The 19,679-nt window shown below is 47.6% G+C and overlaps 1 protein-coding gene across 6 annotated transcripts in view; it reads right to left on the bottom strand.

Annotated features, from left to right (window-relative positions):
* Positions 1-19,679, bottom strand: part of GATAD2A (GATA zinc finger domain containing 2A) — a 103,349-nt gene that overhangs the window by 25,348 nt on the left and 58,322 nt on the right. For 4 of the 6 annotated variants that reach the window (XM_081816228.1, XM_081816206.1, XM_081816218.1 and 1 more), the window contains one exon: positions 11,084-11,352. The exons of 1 other annotated variant lie outside the window; for it this stretch is intronic. In XM_081816228.1, the coding sequence (XP_081672354.1) occupies positions 11,084-11,352 (269 nt within the window). The remainder of the gene's footprint in view (positions 1-11,083; positions 11,353-19,679) is intronic. One more of the 6 variants, XM_081816224.1, reaches the window with a different exon arrangement.

The following is a 19,679-nucleotide window of genomic DNA, read 5'->3' as shown; positions in this document are numbered from 1 at the left end:
GAGCATCCCAACTTCTGGGATGTGAGCTCCCTAAAATATGCTACCCAAATCACTCTTTCCCACACTGCCCATGGACACTGCCAAGTCCTCTTGAAAGAAGGTAATGCTGTGTGCCTGGACTGGTTGTTTTCTTTAGAGTGTGGCTGTGTTAAAAGTTTCTTCTGAAAGCTATCAAGGCCCTGCACTGAGGAACTCTGCATCGTACTAAGACCGGAACAAAGCTTTTCAAAGTGGTTATTTACATCCCAACTATTTTTAAGATTTAAGCTCTAAAAATAAGCAGTCTTACGGCTTGGGACCCAGGGAAGGGGATTAATAACGTCTGGTATGTCTCCCATCTCCACCCATCAGACACTCCCCACCCTCCTCTCCCACCCCACCCCCAGGCAAGCCCCTCTCACTGACATCTAGGCTGCCCTCACGTACTTCGCAGGCAAAACACTTAAATGACCTGCTACAGCAGCCAAGGCACCAGTCACAGGATGAGGAGTTCGTCATCATGTGACAAAGCCCTAGCAGGAAGATGTACTGAAGAGGTATCAGAAACTTCAACTGCAGGGGCGCCTGGGTGGCTCAGATGGTTAAGTGTCTTCGGCTCGGGTTGTGATCCCAGGACCCTGGGATCGAGTCCCACATCGGGCTCCCTGCTAGGCAGGGAGCCTGCTTCTCCCTCTGCCTCTGCTTCTCTCTCTCTCTCTGACTCTCATGAATAAATAAATAAAACATTAAAAAAAAAAAAAGAAAAAAGAAAAAAAACTTCAACTGCCGATTTAAACCAAATAATTTCAAAATAAGAAAATGATCTGCTTAATCTACAAATCTGCCCAATTCACACATGTGTAAAGAGTTCATGACTGCTAAAGGAAGAGTGTTTACAGGTGCTTACTTCACTGACTGTACATAGTGGCTTTCTGATTCCTGTCGGAGCCACCACATCCCCAAGAAGGCAGGCACTACCCAGTGAGAAAGAGACAGACAGTCCCTTCATGGCCAGAGGAAAGTGTTATAAAGGCAATGGGCAGGTGGCTTCTCACCTGTCATCAGGCTGGCTTACACCAGGCCCCATGTGAGCTGGGTCTCTCTGGGAGTTAGAAACAGGACACCCAGAGTCTGTCACTCTGATAGCCCAGCATTACCTAATGAGTTTTAGAAGTACAGGTGAACCCCGCATATTTCAATTTCAAATCTGGGATAAAGATATGGTTCAGAATAGAGGCAGGTGGACAGATAGAATTGGGATGAGGAGCCTACAGGGAAGGGGTAAAGCAGAGAATGACACAAGAGAGGCCACAGCTAAGACAGGGAAGGAGGCACAGAACCAGGAACAGATTTCAGAAGGAACATACCTCTTGGTTCCCATACACTAAACACGGTAAGAAAAGCATGCAGGCCATGGAGATTTCTAGTTGGAGCTGCTCCCTGAGACTGCCCAGCCTCTCCTGGAAGTCACCCAGCAGTAAAGACAAAGAATTAGCAAGTAAAAGCAGCAGCCAGGCCACAACAGGTGCTGGGGAGGGGTTGGGCTCCAGGGAGCCTTCCACAAGAGTGCAGGAGCCCCTAGACTCTGGAAAGTGGTGGTCACAACAGAAGGAAATAGGCTTTTGGCTAAGGGACTTCCAAAGCTCTCACATGTAAGGGGGGGGGCGTTGCGGGGGTCCAATCCCTATGAGGAAGATTGTCAGAGAGCCAGGGTGAGGGCCACAACCACACCTACCCAGGCTGTGCAAGAACCCAAGCCATCACACCCACAGCTGTGTCACATTCACCCAACTCACTCAAGAACACACATTCCAGCAGACAGCTGGCCAAGCCAGGCACAGCTGTGATGGAGCATGGTCCTGAGAACAGAGTAGGTGGGGGCTCAGGTCAGTACATGGCTGGCAAGGACCCCATTTCCATCCCCACATGGGCAGCCAGGGCAGCAATGATCACCCTTCTGTCACCGTGGGAAAGAGGTAACAGTCACACAAGCAAGCCAGGACCTGGACCCAGACCTCTCTATAGACCCCATGGCTAAATTTGTAAAGAATGATGATACCGGGCACCTGGGTGGCTCAGTTGGTTAAGCGACTGCCTTCGGCTCAGGTCATGATCCCGGAGTCCTGGGATCGAGTCCCCCATCGGGCTCCCTGCTCGGCGAGGAGCCTGCTTCTCCCTCTGACCCTCCCCCCTCTCATGTACTCTCTCTCTCTCATTCTCGCTCTCTCAAAAATAAATAAATCTTTAAAAAAAAAAAAAAAAAAGAATGATGATACCAAATTGAGAATGAAGCAACTGAATCCCCATACCTGTGAGTAAAACAGTCCAGACATTTTGTGGGGGGAAGGCCTGGCAGTTTCTTTGAAATAATTGAACATGCACGTATTCTGTGACCCTGCAATTCAACCCCTAAGTATTTAGCAAGATAAATGAAGGTGTGATGCCCACGCAAAGACCTGTAAGAATGATCACAGTAGCTGCACTCACACCAGCCCCAAACTGCAGACTGCCTGGTGTCTGTGGACAGGTAAGTGGGTACAGTTTGCATAACCACACAGGAGACATTCAGCAAAATGCTACATACAACAGGGATGAATCCCAAAGCACATGGAGTGAGAGAAGCCAGACCCCACTGAGCACATACATGCATGATTCCATTTCTAGAATCCATTTCTGAGAAGAGGCAAGATTAGTCTAGGGTGAGAGTATACCCAATCAAGAAGGACAGGAAATGTATAAATGGCTCCTTTTTATGGTGACTACTAGGTTCTGTATTCTGATAAGGCTTTGGACCACACAGGTGAAAAACACACCAGGAGATGCTCGCTGGGCTTTACCTCCTCACAGGGCAGGGAACCCCAATTTTTATTCTTCCTCTCACAAAAGGCTGCTTGTAAAAGAGCATCTGCCAAACAACAAGAACTCAACCTATGACCTAGGGAGTCATCTTGGATAAGCTAAGGGATACAGCCCTCTACCTGCAGGACCCATTTCTACATAGAACAGAACAAGGCCGTCCACATAATCCCACATTATAGACAATAGGTGGCTGCACCATCATGTTACTTTCAGATTCATTTTCGCTTTGTAAGAGAACTCAGGCATTGACATGAGTGTGGGATGATGTGCCCGAACACAACACACCACTGCAGGACAACCAAGCCCTGTTTTAATACCAAATGAGGAGTAGTGATGTCTGTGGGCACAGAAGAAGTGACTAGTTTAAAGATGTGTCACCCCCATGACACCCTTGGTGAATGCCAAAGTCTCTAAAGAAAGATGGGACAGTGATTCTGTCATCAAGAACACCAGCTTTAACAAAAGGGCCCTGCTTTGCAGGCCTGGTAAACAGGGGGTGCTTTTAGTGCATTTTTAGTCTATTTAAGTTTGCAAGTGCTTGACTGAGGGAGGTGGAAAGCCAGAAAAACTAAAGCCAAGAACAGCTCTAATGGCTCAGATGTTACTGCCAGTAGGCCATGGACCCCTCAGTGGCAGATAGGAGCCCCTTCTACCCAGAGGGCAGGCCCTTGGTCTGAGTGAAGCTCTGACCTGTAGCAAATGAGATGCATGATGCAAAGAGGGATGGGGAGAGAGGAGGGAGACATGTAGCTACCCACAGGCCACACACCCCAATAGAACCCAGGATGGGAAGTCATCAGAACATCTGCCCCACATCCACTGAGGCCCACGTAGCAGGCTATTGAGAAGTGGAAGCTGGCCTACTTGTCTGCCCCTGCCTCACCCATGGGACCCAGGGAGCCTCAGCTATGTTTCCTCCCAGGTAAAATGAGGAAGTAAAGGTGGGTCTGCTTTGGTGTCTACGGACTTCCATCCCCAGTGAGCCATACCCCTTAACCTCTAGTCTTTCCCCCAAGACCTCTGCACATTGTTTCATATTACAGTACACCAGAAAGTAGCTGTGATCAGATCTTGTCCTATCCTTTCTATCCCCAGGGACCACCACCGTGCAGGCCACAGAGTCAGCCTGGTCCTGGCCTGTTAACCAACCAGGGAGGGCTATCGTCCCAGAAAAAGGCATATACAAACACGTTTTCAGTAAAGCATGGGGGTGGCTGTTCATGAAGCCCCCATCCCACAAAGGCCCAGAGTGATAAGACACCCAGTCCTTACCTTTCAGGTGCAAAACCTCTAAAGAAGAGGTTCATGTTTTATTGAATTAAATGCTCCTCCACCCAAAAGGAGGGGGGAAAAAGGTTGTTCTCACCTGTGCGTGGCCCAGATTATTTCTAAAGATCAATGACTTGTGAAACAAAGTGACTCTCTATAGGAAAGTACAGGAGTAGATTCTACTTATCACAGAAACAAAACAGAGAACCAAACATAGCTTTCTCTGCCTGCCCCAACTCTAGCCTCTTCCAACAGTCCTGACTTGGGGTGGGGGAGGGGGAGGGAAGGCATGTGCCCATGACCTTTGGGTTGGTCTCACAAGATTAGCAGACTCAACTTCCACCTCTGTGGATTTTTGTTTTTCTATGAGCACGTTTATAGATGCCAGAACAGAAACCAAACTATTTTAAACTCATTAATTTTTTTAAATGTCCATATTGAGGTATAATTTACATACCACTAAAATTCATTCACTGTAGTACAATTCAATGATTTTTAATAAACTTAGAGTTGTGTAACCACTACCACAATCCAATTTTAGAATACTTCCACCACCCCCAAAAAGTTCCCTTGTGCCCATGAGATGTTAATCACTGCTCCCAGCCGCCCCCACCCCCGGCCTCAGCAACCACTGATCACTGTCGCTATAGTAAGTCTGTTTTGGACATTCCCTGTAGATGAAATTATACAACATGCAGTCTCTGGGTCTGTTGTCTTCCCACCAGCATGGCGAGTCTGAGGTTTATCCATGCTGCAGCATGAATCGGGAGTTCATTTTTTAATTTCTGGAAAGTAATCGACTGCATGGATATAGCATGTTTTATTTATTCTTGCTTGGCTATCTGGACTGTTTCCATTTTTTAGTTATTAGAATTATGCTGCTATGAACACCCATGTACCTGTCTTTGTGTGGACACGTTTTCATTTCTCTTGAGTATGTTCCTTGGATAGAATGCAGGGTCATGCGGTAAGTTCATTTATAACTTTGTAAGAAATTGCAGAATGTTATGCCATTTTACATTCCCACTAGCAAAGTATGAGGGTTCCACCTTCTCCACATCCTCACCAACACTTGTTACTCTTTTTTTTTTTTTTTTTTTTAAATCAACCATCCTTGAGACTTGTTTTATGGCCCAGCATTTGGTCTACCCTGGAGAATGTTCCATGAGCATGTATAAAGACGTTTTCTGTAGTCACCAGGTACTCTATAGATTATTAGGCCAAATGGGTTAACAATGTTCTTCAAGTCTTCTAGAACCTTATACCAATTTTTAGTTGCTCTACCAATTATTAAGAGTGGAATATTGAATTCTCTAACTAGAACTGATAAATTGTCTATTTCTACTATCCTATCAGTTTATGCCTCAGATTTTGGGGGTCTATTCTTCGGTGCATATACATTTATGACTGGTATGTCTCCCTGATATATTATTATAAAATGTCGCTCTTTGGCTCTAGTACTATTTTTTTGTCTTAAAGTCAATTTTATCTGGGCGCCTGGGTGGCTCAGTTGGTTAAGCGACTGCCTTCAGCTCAGGTCATGATCCTGGAGTCCCGGGATCGAGTCCCACATCGGGCTCCCTGCTCGGCAGGGAGTCTGCTTCTCCCTCTGACCCTCCCCCCTCTCATGTGTTCTCTCTCAAATAAATAAATAAAATCTTTAAAAAAAAAAAAAGTCAATTTTATCTAACATTGATAATAGTCACTCTAGCTTTCCTATGGTTACTTATAGTATAGCTTTTCCCATCATTTTACCAAAGGATAAAGCACCCTTAAATCTAAGGAGTGTCTTTTATAGACAATATATAATTAAGCTGGATCTTGCTTTTTTTATCTAGTCTGACAATCTCTGCCTTTATAACTGGGGTGTTTAGACCACTCACATTTAACACAATAATTGATATGACTGTATTTACATGTGCCATTTTGCTAGTTGTATTCTACACACATTCCTTTTTTTTTTTTTGGTTCCTCTGTTCCTCATTGACAGTCTTCTTTTGTGTTAAACATTTCTTAGTGTACCACTAAATTTTTCTGATTTTTTTTTGTATATATTTTTATTTTATTTATTTATTTATTTGACAGAGAGATAGAGTACAAGTAGGCAGAGAGGCAAGCAGAGGGAGATGGAGAAGCAGGCTCTCCGCTGAGCAGGGAGCCTGATGCGGGGCTCAATCCCAGGACCCTGGGATCACGACCTGAGCCGAAGGCAGCCGCTTAACCAACTGAGCCACCCAGGCACCCCCTGATTTCTTTTTTTACTATAAAGTTATTTTTCTTAATAGTTGCTCTAGAGATTATAATAATCATCTTATTAATTTACCACAATCTGCTTCAAATTACTAATTTGATTCCGGTAAAATGTAGAAAACTTTACCCCAATGGAGCTCCATTTCATTCCTCCTGTTTTGCAATATTATTGTGTGACATATCTGTCACCATTATAAACACAACAGATTTTTGTATGCCTTTGGTCAATTTCCAGAGAGCTGAAATGGTTATTTTTGTCTATTATGACCAATGTTAGTTGCAGTTAACACTTTACACAACGTTATGTGTTTTAAGAAGAAATGAGAATAAAGTCTTTTATATTAGCCCACATATTTACCATTTCCAGTGCTCTTTTCTTCCTGGGAACCTAAGTTACCAACATGTCATTTTCTTTCAGCCTGAAGACTGGCAGGTCTGCCAGTGACGGATTCTTTTGGTCTGTATCTGAAAATGTCTTTTTTGCCTTCATTTCTGAAGGCGTTCTGCTGGACAGAGAATTCCAGGTTGACAGTTTTCTTCTTTGAGTACTCTGAATATCATTCAACTCCTTTTGGTTTCCATGATCTTGGGTGAGAAGCTGGCTGTTAATCATATTAATGCTCCCCTGTATCTGATGAGCCCTTTTTCTCTTGCTGCTTTTAAGATCTTCTTTTTCTTTGGCTTTTAACAACTTGACTATGATGTGTCCAGGTATAGATCACTTTGTATTTCTGCTACTTAAGGTTTGTTGAGCTTCTTGGATGAGTGAGAATTCTCCTCACATATGTTTTTGCCCATTATTTCTTCAAATAGTTTTTCTGTCTTGCCCCAACCATGACTGCAACCTTGGGCTAACAGAGCCATTGTCCTTCCTTCCCCATTTGCCCATCTCTTAAGACTGTCACTTCAACCAATAAGGCCACGGGCCCAGGGCTGCTGCCCAGAACTCTCTTAAATTGAATGAGCCTCATCTCACTCCTGCAGAGAAGGGGTTGGTCTTCACAGCCTGTACCTGCCAGGCAGAGGTTCCCTAGCAGTAGAACTGGGGAGAGGGCATGGAAGGAGCACCAGGCTAAATGCCACAGATTCTCACTATTCTTACCCAAAGTTCAGTAGTTCCTTAAGCACAAACACTTCTCAGATTATTGTAGGCCTCTGGTCAATTTCCACAGTGCTGAAATGACTGACATTTTTTGGCCAATTTTGTCCTGTTTTATAGTTGGGGGGGGTTGAAAATCTCTCCTCACTCAATCACTGCTGGAAATTACCCTCCAGCTTTGATTTATTTTGAAAATAAAATACACACAAAGTGGGAGCCTAGGTCAGAAAAGCTGCCAGAGATGGAGAGGCGAACTATAGAGAGGCGAAGAACTGACTTTCACTCTTTTGTCTGTCTATGTATGCTACACATCACCCCAATGTAGTTTTAAAAAAAAGTTTTATCTTGGTGATTTTAATTTACCAGCCACTTCCTTAAAGAAAATTATCTCTCCTAGAAGCCACCAGAAACTCCCTTTAATCTTCAAAAAGCCCAATTTGAGTCATAAAACAGCATAAGGGGCATCTGGATTAAATGTTTGCCTTCAGCACAGGTCATGATCCTGGGGTCCTGGGATCAAGTCCCGAGTCTGCTTCTCCCTCTCCCTCTGACCTTCCCCCCCCGCTCATGCTTTATCTTGTGGAAGATGAGTAAAAAAAATCTTAAAAAAGACAGCGTGAAAGAAAACGAGGCAGTTGTAAAACAGAGCCAAACAGAAATTCCAGACACAGAATACTATGCAGCAATGAAAATGAACTAACTACTGCTAAACTCAACAACATGGGTTAATCTCACAAACACAATGCTGAATGAAAGCAAGTAAAGGGTACAGACTGCATAATACCATTTATTTAAAGTACAAAACCAGGGGCGCCTGGGTGGCTCAGTCATTAAGCGTCTGCTTTCGGCTCAGGTCATGATCTCAGGGTCCTGGGATCGAGCCCTGCCATCGGGCTCCCTGCTCAGCGGGAAGCCTGCTCCTCCAGCGGGAAGCCCTCTCCCACTCCCCTTGCTTGTGTTCCCTCTCTCGCTGTGTCTCTCTCTGTCAAATAAATAAATAAATCTTTAAAAAAATAATAATAAAGTACAAAACCAGGGAAAACTAATCTATGCTGTTAGAAGCCAAGAAACTGGTTACCCTTGGGGTAGTGACTGACAATAAGCAGGCATAAGGGGGCTCCAAGGTTGTTTCTTGATTCTAGCTACAGGGATGTGTTCAAGTTTGTGAAAATGTATCAAGTGGCACCATTCTGTACTTTTCAGTATGTGTCCTATACCTCAATTAAAAAAACAAAAATGAAATTCTCTCAGAACAATCTAAAATTGGCATGTTGGTCTTATAAGATTCAGTGAACCTGAAGCAAAAGAGCTTCAACCCAACTAAACTACGGTTAGTACAGCTGTGCCTTTTGATCTGCCCAATGTGGGATTTCACACTAACCTGGGAACCAATGGAACAACCACACCGTGATACAGGGAGGTTCCGAAAGGGATGTTCTCAAGCCAGATGCTCTCAACAAGGATTCAAAGACTGCCTATTTCTAACACAGAAACTGGGGCCACGTACTCCAGAACAGATTACAGTTTTAGAATGGCTGTGGGGTATACCTGATCCTACGATTTTTGCCAAAATTCAAAACTGTACTTCTCAAATTAAACAGAATATTCTATGTGGGAACTCAGGGACATACCAGCTCTACATGTGGACATTTTATTTTGAGTGAAGACTGAAGGATAGTTGCCACCAACACTTCCTCCCCACACTAGGACCAGTTCTGGGTACACATCTGTCACCCAATAACCTGCAAGGCAGAGATTATCACCCATTTTACCGATGAAGAAACAAAGACTAAGACCATCTGCTCAAGATCAGTCAGGGAATATGATGTGACCCCAACTCTGACTGCCGGCCACCAAAGCCAAACTCTTTCCACACTCTCATACTGCTCCATGAGTGCCCTGGGGCGTCTCTAGTCCTGTAGGATCACCCCTGCCCTGTGTGCCTGGGTTAATCTCTAATCCCTGCTCCCTGCATTCTTTGTGTCATAAGGATATCATCCCCATCAACCTCAGAAAACATCACATTGTCCAAGTGACCTTGGGTTGGAAGCCAATAGGTATAATGGAGAAAGTCTGGAAGCAAGAGGCCCAGAGGCCAAATGTAGCCCCAGGCTGTATCAACAGAAAGATCTGGTAATCTCTCCCTCACAATCCACTGGGCTGCCCTGCAGAGGAGAAAGGTGATTACAGAAGAAAATGCACACCAGGAGCCCAGGAACACAAGAACCCAGCAGATCTTCACAAACATGGGCTCTTCCTCCTCCTCAGCTACCTGAGACAGCACCTGAAACACTACTGAGGACCAAGTCAGATGGAGGAAAAGGAGGCCCAGACTTACAATTTTATTTCTGAAACTTTCAAAGAGGCCTCTGGTTTTAGAACAGGGACAGCAAAAAGCAGAGCCAGACAGAAGAAGGCCTTTTGGGGTAGTAGAAACAGAAAGTACCTCCACCCCACTTTGAATGCTTCCCTAATAGAAAGGGTTGGATTTTCCCATTTATCTCAAGGAGGTTAAGAATTGTAAAAGCTGATAAATGTCAGGCCAGATGACCTCTGAAATCCTTAGGATTCTGAAAATCTGGGCTCCAAAATAAATTTAACATGAAGACTGCAGGGTGGAGTCATCCCTGTGTGGGTTAGTCAACACTCACGAGAAGGGAAGGTGCTCCCAACTTCCCTGGCTCTGCACCTGCTACCCTCACCCTCACCCCCCCACTCCAGGGAAACAGACATGGAAAGGAGTCTGTAGGGGAGGACTAGGGGGTTAGTGAGGGAGGGCCAGGAGGCCAGGCCTATACCCACACCCATTGTGGCATATCTGGCTCATAAGACATCTAGGTGTGAACATTCTGGAGAAGGTTCTCTCACCAGAGCTCATGGTTCTCTCACCAGAGCTCCAAGGGGAACAGTGACAGCAGATGCTAGGCCCAGATTTCTCTTTACAAGAAAAGAATGTTTCTGAGTGAAGAAATTGGGGGGAAGGGGGGTACAACAGGAACGACACTGAGTCTTAATTCTTTCAAGTTTTTTCCTTAAGAACCTCACAAAGCTGAGGATCAGGAAAGTTACTCTTGAAAGTAATCAGTACTAAGGAGAAACCAAAACACCACACCACAGAAGACTTGAACAGAGTGACCTCCTCCTTCATAACGTGCTGCCTATAAAGAGTAGTGGCACATGTGCGAGGTATCCCTGAGCTGGCCTCCAGACTCTGCCCCCAGGCCAGTGACCCAGAAAAAGTGTAGAACCCCTGCCCTCCTGAATCCCAGATCTACAAAGCAAGGAGATATATTCAAATTAAAAACTCCCAAGTTTTCCTACAAACCAAAAGCACCAGTTGAACAGACAACAGGTATGAATTTAGTGAAGACTTGCTGCTTTACAGGAGAGCTGATGGAGAATACTACCTCTCCTCTTGCAAGAATCACACCCTCTGCCACTGACATCCAGGCCCCAGTGGGGAGGTCTGTCCAGGACAGCACAGCGATGCCAGGACTGGAACCCACAGCTGTCTCCACCGTAACTCACCCAAAGCTGCTTCCTGCAGGCTTGAAGGGAAGCCTCATCCCCATATCCTCACCACCTCTTCACACCCAGGAGACCTGGTTCCAGGTTCCTCCTGCTCACCTGTATGAGGTACGCATGTCCACGGGCCCGTCACCCGCCTGCCCTTCGCATCTGCCCATGGTCGTCACCTCTGCCCCCCTCAGCAACCCTTGGGTTGGGCCTGCTCCTGGCTCAGGCGTCACTCTCATGTCTCCGTCAGTGTTTAAATCTGAAGACAACAATCCTCTCTCCATTTTTATTTTCTTGCTTTCCACATCATCCTCTGCTGGGTCCCGTTCAAGCGCTCGTTTCTGACTTCGTGTTCGGCATGCTTCTTCAGTCATTCTGAACTTTGGGAGAAGGAGAAAACATGACATTTAAACTTGGCACAACCAAGTTGCTACCTTCTTAGAAACTTCTCAGAGTGTCAGCTTGGAGAGTTTTCCTTGCCACATGCTGTTAGCAGAAGTAGGCATAACAAATGCAGGACCCACAAAGTGTGCCCAGGACCTTTCTTCACTGCCTGGGGAAGGCTGGGCAGGATCAGTGGAGCATCTGGGGAGCTGAGACATGTGGGGACCTGGACAGAAACAATGGAAAGTGGCTGCTTATCAGAAGGAAAAGGAATTCTCTGTGCTCCAGACTCAAAAGCAAATAGAGGAAAACTGTTCTAGATCTGAACTCCCTGCCTATGGGATTCTGAGTACCTGCCCTGGATTGGAGGTGTCCGGAATCCGGCAAAGGGAGACCACGCTGTCCCAGGAGCAGGGTCACTGCCCAGGTCCAGCCCCGCACTGCACTGACTCAGGTTGACCCTTCTTTTCCCCTTTAGTGAGGGACAGCCTCCTCACTCCCTGCTCACCTCTGGGGGGTGAGAGGTGGGGGTCACGTTTAACCCTCTGACTGCCAGTAAGGTAAACTTTGAGTGGGGTGAGAGCTGGCCTGTCACCGAGCCAGCACCCTGTACCTGCAGCACACACATATCTTGATTTAAAGAAAGAAAAGAAGAAAAAAAACAGCTGAGTCAGGTTTTGATCCCATGACATCACTGGGCTCCACATGACCCTTCCCAGGATTCAGTCTGAGAGACAAAGCACTTTCCAGAAAACCAGTCTGAACCGGTTCCAGACAACAAGCTGAAGTGTTGTTAACCCTCACGGAGACAGGACGGAGGACAGCGCAGTGATGTCTGTCTGCAGGGAGGCTGCTGGCATTCCACAACAGAGTCTGGGACACAGGCACTCGCTCTTAAAGGAGCCACTCCAAGCCCAGCCTTGATGTCCCAACAAGGCAGGACACAGGAAATAAGACTGTAAGAGTCAGGGTCTAAAAAGCCAAGCCAGAGTTCATGAGGGGACAAAAGAGAATTTAGCTGCCAGGCTCTAGCAGAATTCCCAAAGTGCCAGTTCTACCCAGGATAATAGGCATTCACACCTACCAACATGGGCCCCTCAGACAATCGCAATTCACACCTGTGGTGTGCCTACGCTGAAAGCACCTGTGTCCACAGGCAGGGCATCTGGCACCTCAGTTTCCCCACCAGTGAATACCCTGGGAGGCCTGTCCTGGACAGGGCCAGTCATCCCCAGTCCTGGAGCCCACCTTCTGGGAGGCTGGGGGCAACACGGGGCAATGAAGGGGCCACATCATCATATATGGGATACACTCCTGAGATGACTCACTCACAATCTTCTTTAGGAGCCAATTCCACAAATCAGCAATAGTGCAGGGCCTTGCCCAAGTGGCCCCTTTGGTGGACTTAAAGTGAAAGGAAGGAAACGGACAGCTGCTTCATGCTCCTGGCTCAGAAGGCAGAGTGTCCCATATACACTCGTTAGGCCAGTGTGGCCTGGCCAGGGCACTCAGGTATCTGCTCCTACAGGCAGTCCAAATGGGTCGAAATGAGCAAGTCTCCTGGTGGTCATGTCACCCCCAGAGTGCTCCCCACCCATGCTAAAGGAGGGTGGGGCTGGAGAACTCTGAAACTCAAGGGCATAGGATATCAACAAGACCTCCATCTGCCCCCAACCCTTCCTGGCATCCTAGCCTGTGCCTGCCTCCCACCCTGTACCAGCTACTCCGTCCCAGTCACCCCTCAAAAAACCCCCCATCCCTGCTTCCCATTCTCTGTGTGGATATGGTCTCCTAACTGGCTCAGAAAAAGCAAGGAATGCCCCCATGTCCCCCTTAGCCTAAAGCTCTATGGCTTCTGTCCTTTCCTATGCCTTCACAACAAACCCTGTCAGCCTGCTCACTGAGTCTATCAGTCCTGTCTCTGTGAGACTGCAGACAAGTCACTGCCCTGAGTGTCAGTCACCCTCCCCTCCCTCACTGTGGACACATGGGTCATCTTTCCTTGGGGACTCCTAAAACAGGAGCTCCTTGAACATTTGGGAATTAGACAAGAGGAACAATTTCAGTAGCTGCCTTGGACAGCAGGTAGCTGTGCTCCCAGGACCAGAAAGGAGCTTGTCAAGATCAAAGAGGAGAGGAGATGAAACCAGAAAAAGAGGGAAAGAGAGCCCCCACTAGAGTCAGAAGAAATTCTGTCCCTAAGGGAAAAGCTCCCAGTCTGGCCTGGTACCCACTGGAGAAGAGGGAATGAGGTGGATGCGGAGGATGCCCTCCCCAATCCTGTACTCAAACTCCCCCATGCTTCCCCACTCTGCCTCTGCTCCAGCTTGGCACCCTCACCCACACACCCACCCACCCACCCTGCCAGCCAGCACTCTCTGGCCTTGTAAGCTCCAGGCTCCAATCCATGAAACTCATCCAAACCCAGACCCTACATGAAGTCCTTCCTCTCAACTGCCCACAAAGATAAGGAGAAGGGGGAGAACCAACAACCAGATTGCTGTGTGCCAGGTCATCAGACTGGCAAGGTAGTGCCCACGTGACCTCACTTCATTGTCACTGGTGTCAAACAAGAAATGGCAAAGGGCCAGAGCAGAGCCTCACACCCACAGGGCTGCTCCTTCCAGCCCCAGTGACCACCCTGGGTCATAGGGCCCCCCACAGCACCCCGGTTTGGGTAGCTGATCAGGGTCCCCAGCAGAGGGCACGGAACATAGCCTGTTTATGCTCTGTGTGCACTGTCAAGGTAGCTCACTCTGAAGCTGAGGGGCTGGAACCCTGCCAACCCTAGGCCCAGAACTAACAGCCATCCTGGCAGCGCACACATGCCCTGCCCCTCCAGCTCCGTGTCCCTCCAGCTCTGGTGGGGGATTCTTGGGGGGGGGGGGGCTGCTACATACCTCCCCCACCACAGAAAGGACCAGCATAGCTGGAGGGGGCACGGGGCTGACCATGGCAGAGGGTGCCTCCAGCTCTGCACCCCACCCCCTACCCCGCCTTGGGTGGAGCCTACTCCACAGCAAGGTGGTTGCCTTAGAGGCCACATGGGGCATTTGCTCCTGGGGAGGGCAGGTGCTGCTAAAGAGCAGCTCCTCCCTCCTCTCAGCATGAAGGACCAGTAGCCCCCCGCACTTTAGGGCTAGCGGCCACCACCCTGCAGGCACGAACCCAGGATCAGCCACAAACCTATAGGGAAGAAACCAGCCTTGAGGAATGAAGCATGACCTACAGTCTCTGCAAAAAAGCAGTAAGGAAGTACATCAGAATACTTTCTAAAGAGCAGGTGACGAGGCTGGATTACTGTGATAGCAAATTAGGATCTGCTTCAAAATCCCTGGCCAATAAAGGTAGAATGAAGGGAAAGACAAGAGAGGTTCTATCACAAGCCCATTCAGGAATGGCCAGCCCACAAAGAGCAGCTCTTTCTTACTGAAGGGGGATTCTGTGCTGGCGCTACATGCAGGCAGGGGCAGATCCTGATAGCAGCATGCCCACTGTAAAGATGAGGCTCCCAGGACTGCAAGGCAGCCTAAGGCACAGGATGCTACCCAGGAAGCAGGGCTAGAACCCAGGTGGCCTCAGCCCCTCCTCACTCTCTGCAAACACAACCAAGCCAAGCAGAGCCTGCTTTAATACATCCTCAGACAGGGCTGGGAGAGCAGAGAGGTGGGCAGGATGAAGCCCTTCCTCACTCCAAGAAGAGAGGTTGCAACCATACTAGAGGCTACACAGGCACAGCACAGAGCAACCCCAGAACAAAGGGGCCACCAAATCATAGGTGGAATGACGACATGGGGCTTTGGGTCAGTGCAAATTGTAATTGCCTCTACCAAAAGCTACTTTATTTTAAAGATTTTATTTATTTATTTGAGAGAGAGAGAGAACACACATATGCAAGGGGAAGTGGAGAATCCCAAGAAGACTCCACACTGAGCATGGAGCCTGACACGAGGCTTGAACCCACAACCCCAAGATCACGACCTGAGCCAAAATCAAGAGCCGCCTAACCAACTGAGCCACCCAGGTGCCCCTACTTTATTTTAGTAAAATGCCACTGTCTAACTGATCTGAGAACCTCAGGAGAAAAACCTGTCTAAAACAACTCCAAAGGGGTGAATGATATAGAAACCAGAATTTTTAAACAAGACTCAGGAGACCAACGGAAAGCACCTGGCACAAGTTGAGCACACAACACCAGTAAACGTCTCTTGATGATTAAAAAAAAAAAAAGGTAAATAAACACAAGTCATGGAGCCATAACCCTAAGGCATTATCATTACTACTATCTGTACTTGGGAGTGTTATTTATACTACGCTGTTACTAACACACAAGCAGGAATACTACCAGTAACATTCCTGTTCCAGGCATGAGAAAAGTGCTTAGCGATACGTGCTTGGGAGAAGTGACCAGGCCGATGCTCTGAAAAGTGGACCTGGGGTGCTCTTTCCAGAGCTCAGAGAAGAGTAAGCATGAGGAGGTGGGGAAAGAGGGTACTAAGTGTGGCCTGCCCTCAGGGGGAGCATGGATGGGTGGGGGGGGAGATCCAATTTGTTCTAAAGAATCATCTGGCTGATCTGGCAATAGACTAGAGCTGGGGTGGTGGGGGGAGCAGTCTTGGGAGGCTTCTGTATCTTGTGGATCAGGATGGGAAGGAGACTGAGCAGTGAAGGAGACATGAACAAATACTAAGTATACTTTAGAGGATACGGACAACACAACATGCCAACAGCTGGATGGGAGGCAAAAAAAATCGCTTTGTTTTGTTTGTTTTTGCCTGAGCAACTGGAATGATGGAATTGATTTTCTGAGATGGGGAAAGGGCAGATCTGAGAAAGGCTGGGAGTGGGGTAGTTTGGACATGCTGAGCATGAGTCTACCAGACCCACGCAGGGAGACTGAGGAGTGTCTGCTGACAGGTAGAGGCCTGCACATGGTGCAGCCACTGTCTTCAGTAGCATAGGGCACCCCTTCCTGTCAGGAAGGAAGAAGGGCCTGTGATGCATGCAATGCCAAGCTGGGTGACAACGAGATCCAGACACTGGCCTCACTTGGCACTAGCCAATCTCCACACTCAACACACAGGCTCTGCTGGGTGGGCAGTTCCATCAGGACTCCGCTAGGCACCCACCACCAGAGTGCCCCAGAGCAGATGCACAGTGCACGTGGATGTTTGTGTTGTGGTGGTCCTGAGGCTGGGGCTGTGCTGCCCCCCTGCATGGCCTCCCCCTTGTCTCCTGCCTGAACCCAGGAATCCTATCCACCCTCCCCAACAGCCTGAGGAAGCTCAGAAAGATGAGTCCCAGACCTGTACACCCTCTACCCACCCTCTGGAGGCCCCCCACATTCTTGAGAGTCAAACCCAGGCACCTGAGAAGGGGCCAGGGAAGAGAACAGCTAAGCTGTACTTTGGTGCCAGCAGCCTCTGGCTAACAGGCACATGTCTCCCCTTCCAGAACAGAGACCTCACTCTGTTCAAGTCCTGAGCCACTCCCTGATGCATCTCTCTGAGCGACAGTAGCAGGGATGCAGTGGCTGTGTTCTGGAAGGAACTCATACTAAAGACGCCAGTTCTCAAGTTTTAAACGTCAAACCCTGTTAAGGCCGAGTATAAGGGATGCAATTTAACTTGGGAAATAGAAGGATGATTACAACAGCCAGCCTCTACTATCAGACACAACAGAGAACAGAAGCCAGATCTCAGGGAACTGGCTGAGGGAGCTTGTTACTCTTTGAGCCTCAGTTTCCCTACGCATACCTCATAGACATACTACGTGAAGAGACACACAGTGATGTCAGAAATAACATGAGAAAATCAAATTGCAGAATAGTATAATACCATTCACATGGCTTAAAAAGGCTTTCTTCAGAAAAAAAATACTGAAAAAGCTTATTAAAATCAAAAGTGAAAGAACTTGGGCTAAAAGCCACAGCAGTCATTTCTGAGGAATAAATTAAGAAACTTTCACTTTCTGTATTAAACATTTCTGTATGAAATTATTTCTCCTAATGATGACTTCATATCAGTCTTATATTCAAAGAACACAAAGATAAAATGGAGAGCTAGATAAAGTAACACTCCAACATGCAGAGACTGAAAACTGAAAGGACAAGTGTAGTGGGAGTGAGGCAAGGGAAGATGGCCCTTTGGAGGGAAGTGCTCCCAGGCCAGAGGGAGGGTGTTCTGTAATACAGGAAAATCACAAGGCTGGCTCCTCCAATAGGCAGAACCAAGAACATAAGACAACCTTCACTGGACTGAGAGGGGATGCTGCTGAGACCTTCCCATCCATTATTAGCAAGTGTCTATGCAGCTTAAGAGTTCACCCTCTGCGTCACTGAAGAAACGTTCAAGCTCTAAGCAGTAAACCCAAACCCTTCAGCTCATCCCCACAGCCCACCTTCTACCTGGGCTGCCAGTTGTGAATTGGCTGCCAGGCCACAGCATCAGTGTGGGCTCACTCTGAGGGAGTTCCTCATGAGGACTGCCCACAGCAACAATCCTTATACTACTCAGAAGCTTCATCTCTTTTCCAAGCTTGTTGCTAAACTCTTCCATGGAAGAAACTTCATTTTCCCATTCACCTTCATACTCAGTGTGGAGCAAAACAATATGGGTTCAGTACATGCTATTGAGTTAAACCTAGATTTCTGTAAATTAGCCTCATGAAATGTATAATTCCTGGGGTTTGCCCTATAGGTCAAAATGAAGCAAACAAGTACTTTCATTAAATACTCTGCGTTCAGGGGCGCCTAGGTGGCTCAGTCGTGATCTCTGGGTCCTGGGATCGAGCCCCACGTTGGGCTCCCTGCTCCACAGGAGTCTGCTTCTCTTGTCTCTCTCTCTCCCTCTGCCCCTCCCCCCCGCTCATGCTCTCTCTCAAATAAATAAAATCTTTAAAGATTTTTTTTTAATTTATTCATTTGAGACAGATACAGAGAGAGCATGAGAAGGGAGAGGGAGAAGGAAGCTCCCCGCTGAGCCAGGAGCCCGATGTGGGACTCAATCCCAGGACCCTGGGATCCTGACCTGAGCTGAAGGCAGACGCTTAACCATCTAAGCCACGCAGGTGCCCTCAAATAAACAAAATCTTGAACAAACAAACAAACAAAAACACAAACCTCTGCGTTTGGACTTTCTGAAAGCTGAGTGTACAGAGATAGAGTCTCGCAGACTGAGGCTGAGAAACAGGAATCTGGGGAGATGGTCTAGGCAGGAGAGGGCCAAGCCACTGAGGGAGGGTCTCAGGCAGAGGAAGGGAGCCACATGAATCCTGTGCTACAGGTTTGCTCAAAAGGAGAACTAAGTCTTACTACTCACTGACTGAAGCTGGATTCTTAACTCTCAGGGATCTGAAAACCTAAGATATTCCAAAAATACAGGTGTTTTCTCTCTTGTACACCATCAAGAAGGCACTAGGCCCAGCTGCCTGGCTAGGAGCTCCTTGGGCCTTCAAAGACCTAGACTAAGAGGATGCTAGGGAGACCCTCCCCACAGCATTCCTGTGACCAGGGTGGGGGTACACCCACACATGCTGGGGGGTGATAGCTGACACTCACCACTCACTCAACAAGCCTCTGCTTGTTGAAGATGAGCATGTCACCCAAGGTGGGGAAATCCAAGTCTAGGTAGGCGAAGAGTCTGGGCCTGAAACCCAGGTCCACCATTCCTTTCTACCTGGCACTCTCACAAGCTGCCCACTGTGAACATTCCACTACATAGTCAAAAGGCCTTTTGTTAACTCATGTTTAAAGAGATTGTTTTCATCTAGAGTGACAAGCACATGGTGGGGCTAAAATGATGCATGGGCTAGTGAGGAGGAAGATAAAACAGCCATCCTCAAAGGAGAGGGAACTGAGCCTGAGGGAATTAAGATTTGCCCTGCCCAGCGCCAGGACAGGGAAGACCCTGCAGCCAGAAGCTAAAGGAACACCCCACAGTCAGATGTCACCACCACCCACCAGGTAACAGGCTACATGACAGCTGGGCCTCGGTGTCAATGTTCCTGTATGTCCCTAGCCCTGGAAGAAAAGAGTGCCTGCCACACAGCAGATAGAAAACAGGTACCTAATGAATAAACAAATATAAGTTTTATGGAGAGGAGCTCCCAGTAGGGGAAAGGGGGCTGGTCCAGACAGCTCAACCCCGTTTCAACACAGATCCTCAGATCATGACCCAAGTTTATTGCTCCCCTGTTGTTAATAGAAATGTGGGGTCTTCTTACTTTTAAGGGCAAAACACCTAACACTGAGCTTTTATGTCACATGGATCACCTCAGATGATCCTCATAACCACCTGTGAGGTAAGTGCCATCATCTGCCCCC

This window comes from Leptonychotes weddellii, chromosome 1 (genome assembly GCF_054177405.1).
Source record: "Leptonychotes weddellii isolate Sample4059 chromosome 1, ASM5417740v2, whole genome shotgun sequence".
NCBI classification, from domain to species: Eukaryota; Metazoa; Chordata; class Mammalia; order Carnivora; family Phocidae; genus Leptonychotes; species Leptonychotes weddellii.
The sequence above is the reverse complement of the archived record's forward strand: the minus strand, read 5'-3'. Positions and strand labels throughout refer to the sequence as shown.